Source organism: Octodon degus, unplaced genomic scaffold (assembly GCF_000260255.1).
Source record: "Octodon degus isolate 3935 unplaced genomic scaffold, OctDeg1.0 scaffold00016, whole genome shotgun sequence".
Lineage (NCBI taxonomy): Eukaryota > Metazoa > Chordata > Mammalia > Rodentia > Octodontidae > Octodon > Octodon degus.
In genome coordinates, this window is record NW_004524592.1 from 1,238,668 (window position 1) to 1,246,557 (window position 7,890).

The window sequence follows — 7,890 nt, forward strand, 5'->3', positions numbered from 1 at the left end:
AGTAAGTTCTGTTAGTGTCCTGCTTTGGGTAGCTAGGAGTGATTGCTGCATCAAATATGCAAGGTCCTTGATGACCGTCTGAATGGCCTGAGTATCTATCTGTAGTTAAAGTCAATAATGAATGTCATCTGGAGCTGACATCAGAAGTGGACTTAGACCATATTTCACATCTTCTTTCCAGATGTCACTACATACTGATATAAATATAATTCTGAGGAAAAAGGAAAAATATATAGAAAAATTTAACTCACCCTTAAGAGACAAAAAGCTGTTAGAATTTTCTTTCCAGAAGCTGCCATATGTCTGTTTTCCTAGCAAGGATTCCTTTTATAGAAAGAACTTACCATGACATACACGGATATCACCTATCCAGGTACTTTTTCCCTCTCACAGGAAATACTAACAGCAGTATAGGAGCATAAGTTCTACCTTTACGGTAGTATATATAAATGTGACATTTCCCAAATGTAACTGTTGGTAGACATGTCTGAGAAGAAGTCAAATCTATTCTGGGTTTAGTTTTCCTCCTAGTGTAATAGAATTCTTAAATTCAAGATATTTCCTTTATTGGATTCCTCTCCAAACAGTAATCAAAAATGCCACTGAGGCAAAGTCCTTCTCTTCAGCATCTTCAAGAAAAGGACCTCAGCCAACCCCATGGTAGGGTACGTGTAATTCAGTCCAATAAAAATTGGCTAAATGATGCGACGGTCACTTGCTGATTTGAGTCAGACAGTCTCAGCTCACTTCCATGGCTGAATTTTCTACAGTCAGATGGGCCCAAATGTTAAATTTATGGGACATTGTAGTTTTGTATAACATCTTAATATATATCACAGAAATATCCAATAATCAATAGATTCTATGTGACTTCTTCAGAGCAGGAATTTTAAGTCTCTTAAGTTGGTCTGGAGAAGTGGAATGGGAAAAGTTATTGCTAAATGTGTGTGCCACAGTCTAGTGAATTTTCCACCCAGACACAGTTGATACTTGGAGCAGATAATCCTTCATCATGCTGTCCTTTGTAGGGCATTTAGCAGCATCACTGGCCTCTACCTACATACTAGGAGTCATTAGCACTCAATCCCTTTAATTATGTTGGCCAACTGTGTCTTAAACATTGTCAATATCTCCTTCAGGGTTGTCCTTAGAAAAGAACCATTGGTCTAGTGAAAAAGCGAAGGAAGAATGTTAAGCTAACAAATGTCTTGAAATAGCCTTCTGATTCTAACCTACAAAATTATCAGTGACAACTCAGATTTGGGGGCCCTGTCATGTGTTCTGATCATCCCCTGTGCATGTCCTTGCTTATCCATTGCCATTAATGTATTATAATCCATGGTTTTCTTACTTTATTTTTCTCATTGTAATACATATAAAAGGAATTTAATATATGTTGATGAGTTAATCAGTGAATATGGCAGGTAAAGTTTAAGATTCCCTGGATACTTCCTCTTCCAAGGAATCTTGCAGAATCAGCTATACATCAGTAGAGATCGGGCCAAAGCCACTTAGAAAAAATGCTTCTTCAGCCATTGATTGTTCCAAGTGATATTCTTTATTACCAAGTACACAGTGCTGGCCATTTGTTAAACATCCTACCATCTGCTAATCCAGCACACTGTAGATTTTTCTCAAAAATTTGCCTGTGTAAGAATGGGGAAATTGATCATTACTACTAATAGAAATTCCTTTCACATATTGATAATGAAAAGTTTAAAACCCATAAAATGAAGGAGTTATAAAGCCCTGGGTAATGTCCAATGCTCATCCTAATCTGCTAGTCAATGCTTACCAGTTCCAGGGCTATAAAATAATAGGGTACATCCCTCGTGCATTCTTTTTTACAGGTATTTTCCATCAGATATTAATATGTTGAACTTTAAGTCCTTACAGAATATGAAGGAAAATAATTATATAAAAGTAGAAATAAGCATTTACATATTTTACAAAGAAATTTAGAAACCTAATCATATACGGAATTGTAAGTCCTTATATTAGGGAGACAATACAATATTTGCCTCGTGCATTCTTGAAGGTTCTAGGATTCTAGATGGATCATATCTTTAACAAAAGCTAATGGTAGTGAATGCCTACCTATGAAGACAGGGCCCACACAGACATCCTATATCCACAGTTCTTGTGATATTGTACTCACAACTTTGTAAGATAAGGATTTGCAGTCATAGTGTTTAGATGAGACATCCAATGACTGAGATCTTTCAGGAAAAGACAGAGCTGGAATTCCAAAGGAATCCTCAAGCTCCAGAGTTTTTTCTGTCATGTCACAGCAGTACAGACTGTTTATTCCATCAGCCACCAGATCTTGTAGTCCACGATTTACTGTGCTATGTATCTATTGGGAATTTAAGAATGATGCATGGTGCTGGCTATCAAAGATATTACAGCCTAGAATATAGAACTAGTGGCAATAGTTACTTATGGATGTAAATAAGTTTGTACAAAGTAAGTGTGGGAAATAACGAAAAGGATAATGTATGTAACCCATCACACTAAGAGCTATATATTTCTTTGTCTATAAGCATGACCATGCTCATTAGAAAGTTCAGAGAACGTCATTAGTTCCATAAGACTGACTTTCTTCTTCAGCTCCCTTACTAATTTAACAGAATTAATTACCTTTGTTTGAGGGAGGTAATTTATATATCAACTTATAGCCTCAATTCACATTTCTTACCTCTGTTACTTATTTATTTTGTGGTTTCCCTTTTATGTAAGGAAAACAACTTTTGATGTCTAAGAGAATTAGATATGTGTCACAACACCATAATAAAATCCATAATAAACTGAGGATATTTTTCAGTGAGAGGAAAAGCAAAGCATAGGCTTCTGCTAAAAGGCCAAATGTAGGATATGAGCAACTATGTCACCATGGATACTTCCTGATCTGGGAAAGGTCATCTTAGAAAGGGAAACTCCGTGGTTCCTCATTCCTCAGCAGCCACTTTAATGCTGAGGTAGCTCAGACCTACTTAGCCTGCTGTTTACTGGAAAGGAGATGAGCTTGCTCTGTTTTGCTGTTAAAAGAATATTGGTAGGAAGACTAGAGCACAAGATTGGTGGATTGTTCTCTTTGAATCAGATGCAGCCTTATTTCTCTCTGAGCATGCTTTTATAGGTTCCATTGACCTCTTCTATCTCTTGCTCTTTGTTTTGTTTTCTTCCCCATATCTATTATTCAGTCTGTTTTCTCTTGTTCATTGGTATTTTGATCTTTGTCATTTTTCCCCTTTGGTGTTTGTTGCTGTCCCTGGTCCTTAAAATTTTTATGAAGACAGTGTTTCATTTTATTTTCAAAATGTATTGAGATTCAGTAGTTTTCCTTATAGTATTACAAGATACACTGAAGAAAATCAAAGAAAAAAAAATAAACCCAACTTTCTAAAACTTTTCAAACTTCTTTTTGAGCAAAGGAACAAAGTTCAGGTCAGTTCTTATTTTTATCTGAATGGTTTTCCCATTGAAATAGTCAGCATAAGGAATGTAAAACAGATTCAGGGGAATAGAGTCATGGTCATGAATAATTCAAATATATATTAAAATGCAAAACTTTTGTAACAACCAGTACATTTTAAAGGAACACTGAAAAACACTGGAGAAGAGAAATAAATATTACCTCTTCTTGTGATGAAATATATGTGTAAAAAGAATATGTACACAAACCATAATTTTCCATTTTAAATCACAAAGATCTTGTTTCTAAAATAGAAGTCAAAATGAATCAAAATAGTAGGTAAAACTTCTTGCTATCTTTATGTATCTTAATTATGTTTTTAAATAAATGGTTATAGAAAATTCACCAGGTTTTCAGAATCCGTAAAATTATGCATATTTAGATGTTTGTACTGATTTCACCTATGAAATGACCACAACTTGCACTTACTTTTAGACACATCCAGCTTTTCAAGAAAATATAATTATTTCTGTTTTAATAAATAACTAACAGAAAATGAATTTTTAAAAAGAAGACTACTAAATTGTGGGAAGGTCCAATAATATTTTCTTCCAAGAGCTAATGTGGTACATTGTACAGAAATTTCTACTGCCACTGTACTGTTACCAATTCCATTGACACATTCAGCACAACTGAAAATCTCTTGTAATATTCTTTCATATCTGACATGAACTCTGTTTTCTCAAAAGTAAACCCAACCTGTGAGGATACCAATCACAGATCCTGGAACATACTAGATACTAAATAAATATTTGCTTTTTTCCTTCTTCCTTGAACCTGTTTAATAAGTATTAATCAAAAATAATTAAAATGCCATCCATAATTTAATATAAAAACTTGTTTTTCTTTCATTACTGACAAATAGGCTTTTGTTTCAGTCTTTATAATTCTCTTGGGCTCTAATCATTTGGAGTCCATTATTTTGTTATTAGTAGTGTGTATTTGGTGCAAGGGTCTCACTATGCAGTTTGGGCTCAGAGTGATCCTCCTATTTTCAGCCTCCCCAGCTCTGGGATTAGAGGGGTGTGCAACGAGGCCTGGATTTAGTCGTTGGCTCATTGTGCCCATGGCCGGGACCGGCATCACAGGTCAAACCTAGTCCCTGCTCTTGCCTGAGCAGGTGCTTAGAACATTGAGCCATCTTGCCAACCAAGCCATCAACTTTTGAGAGAAAAAATGTTTGCAATGCTTAGCTCTACTTTTTAAACTAATTTTCTTTCTAGAAGATTAAAACAAAATTGACTGTATAAACATTATCTAGGCCATTTTGTCTGACTAAAAATTTACCTTTTAGGAATGCTTATATATTCTTTAGTGCGTGATTAAGGGAGTTCCTCCTCAATGTCCTAGAAGGTAGATGAAACATTGGGAAGTTATTGAACAATCTGGAATCTGTCACATAATGCATTACTTTAACTAACTGAACTTAATGTGGATGAAGTTACAGAGTTCTTGCTTTTCTTTTCCAGTGAACTTATGAAAAAATCATCCAACCCAAAGAACAGCAATTTACCACTCCAGAGCACCCAAGTTCCAGATGGAAAACATGCATCACCAGGTAAGCTAACTGTCCTGCAGAGTTTAGAACAGGCCTGTTAGAGCCAGCCAGGCCTAATCTCTAAAGCTTTATTCTTCAACCTTTCCAACCACAAATGGTATACTCAGAATATCCCCACAAGATCCAAATATTACTCATGTTTGCCTGAATGTGGTGGTGCAATTATGCAAAATTCTTCAGCATAATTTCAAATTAAGTTCTTACTGAAAGACCTTCTATGAGCAGAATCTTAGATATGGAGAATTTCTCTGTTCCAGAATTGACTCGACTTGAGTTGTCTACAATTCTATGATATTGGGATGTCAATAAAACCCAGTAATAAAATTGTTAGAAAGGATCTTAGAGATTTATCCAATCTTTCCATTTTGCAGGTAAAGAATAAGGCTCACCAATGTTAACTGCTGTGTCAGTAGTCTTAAAGGAAAATTGATATTAGATTAACTTCTTGACCACCGCTCTTTGAGCTGTTTTCTTCTTCCTTCCACTTAATACTCAGTTGCACAGTCTTCAGTGTGGTTCTTTATTTGTTTCACAACTAGGCAGGTGGCTCTCAAACCTTTTTGGTATAGGAAATTTCCATGAGTTACTTCTTAGAAACATATGTTTTCAAGTATTGCACGTAAGTGATTCTGATGCCACGATCTTAAAATATGTTCAAAATCTAAAACTCTAAAACCAAAGGACTATTTTACATTCTCTGGACAAATATTTATTAGATCCATGCTATCACATGCTGCAGTGTCCTAGGGCCTGAGGATATATTAGTGAACACAAGAAATATTGTTGTGCTGGGATATGATAGGTGCTCTGGGAACAAAGAGCATCTTTAAAACTGCCATGAAATATTGAAGACACTGTAATATTAAATAACATTTCAATACAAGTTATGAACTAAATGAAAAAAGACCTAGGTTAAGGTGGTAGGAGCATGATTTTATGAATGATCTGTGGGTGTGTGGATCAGTAGGTTAAAACACAGTGGAAATAATGCTATGAACTTACGGTCCAATAAGCTTTGCTTCACTTAGTAGGTACAGATTATGTTCCTCTTCGTGGTCAGTTATTTCATACATGCATTTCCTTGGCTTAGATGAACCCGATAGCAAATATTTCAGCCTCATAGGCACTAGAATAAGGCAAGGCCCTAATGACAAGTTATTGGTATCTTAAATACTAAGATTCTTTGTGATGATAACAAATAATTAGGTATAAAATCTATAAAATCAATATACTGGCTTACTGAACATTGATGATGTCAATATGAAGCAGATTTCTTCTAGCTATTTCTCTAAACTCAGAACACTCTACTGCATTATAAATAGTATTAGATGAGGCCACTTTGGGAATTGCTTAATTAGAATATACTGTAGGCTGAATTAATTGCTTTATCCCATTTATTTGATCTGAAATATCATCCAGAAAGTACTTTGGGGAGGAGAGAATTTACGATGCTAAGCAGATTTCAGCATCCCAATTGGATAATTAAAAAGCAAGACCATTATCACCAGATGTGCATTGGCAGATCCTTTAAACAGATGTTGGATGTTATAGACCTTTGGAGCTAGTAGAGACACCTCAAATCCTCCAGTCCTGTACGGAAATTGTTCCCTTTATGGGGCAATCATATTGGCGATGAAGTTTAATGACATAAACTAGAATGAAAGCAAATGACATATAAATGATTGGGAGAAACAACAGGAGTGGACAAAACTATCACAATTTTATGTGGAAAGAGAATTCATGGAATTTGCCATTTTGCCAAAATCAAAGTTTCACAGAAGAGACATATTTAAGCACATTCTTTCTGTGGGGTTTATGAGGCTACAGAGGAGAGTTATGGATTCTTAGGTGATCCTGCCAATTTTTGTGTACGCGTTTAGAATTTTAATGTGTTCTTTCCTCTCTAGCCACAGTATTTCCCAGTCCAAGTTCTGATTTGGAAAGTACTGGAATGATGACTTTCAACAGCAGTCAAGTGCTTGCATGGATTCTTGGTTTGGAAAAGGTAACTTCATTTAGTTTTGTAGTGAGCAGATAGTAAAGAGGTTAAGCAAAGGCATATTAGGTTCATAGAGTGACATTTCTCATTGGAAGGTATTTGAAACACCTTTCCCACTTATGTAGTATTTCAGGTACATTCTTAGGATTTCTTCAGTAACAATGTAATTTATGATATAGCAGATTCCTTAAGTTCTTGTTCATTTATTTTCCTTCCCCATAAGTTCCTTAAATGAAATTAAAGTTTTTAGTTAGTAAGAAATTAAGTGTCCTTAGATGCTATCTTCTAATATGTAGAAGCAGGGTGAAACACTGCAGCTTTAACATTCTTTGAATTTGTTGCCTCATCCATAGGAAGAGTGTCTTTGGAAAAAGCCGAGCTATTTTTCCTCGATGTGGGAAAATACTCTTAGCACATTTTTCCAGGTTGTGCCAGTGGATTTGTCTCCATTTCCTAGTGATTATAATTTTCCAGGCTGAAAGATAATAAGTATATTTTTTACAAGAAGTATGAAGTGGTAGTCTGTGAGCTAAATGTGTTGTATGTGCATGTGTGTATGCAAGCATGTGTGTGTGTGCAAGTGTGTGTGTGAGTGTATGTGTGTGTGTATGGGGATTTTAGAAAATTAAACTTGAATGGCTTTAGGCAGATAAATACTTCATTGTTGACTACAATCCCCATTTCACCTTGACATCACACAACTACTGATTCATTTAGGCTGTTTGGCTGGTCTGGATGGTGGTTACTGCTTTACGTTCTTTTCAGAAATGATGAGACCATTGGATAATTTTAAATATGTTATATTAGAACATCTGTTTGATTGAAAAAATAAATAAATCTGGTAGAATAGAACTCTCT

The 7,890-nt window shown here is 35.3% G+C and overlaps 1 protein-coding gene across 2 annotated transcripts in view; it reads left to right on the forward strand.

Annotated features, from left to right (window-relative positions):
- Abca12 (ATP binding cassette subfamily A member 12) overlaps positions 1 to 7,890 on the forward strand; it is a 187,154-nt gene that overhangs the window by 69,735 nt on the left and 109,529 nt on the right. For both annotated transcript variants that reach the window (XM_004626594.1, XM_004626595.2), the window contains exons 4-5: positions 4,945 to 5,033; positions 6,941 to 7,038. In XM_004626594.1, the coding sequence (XP_004626651.1) occupies positions 4,945 to 5,033; positions 6,941 to 7,038 (187 nt within the window). The remainder of the gene's footprint in view (positions 1 to 4,944; positions 5,034 to 6,940; positions 7,039 to 7,890) is intronic.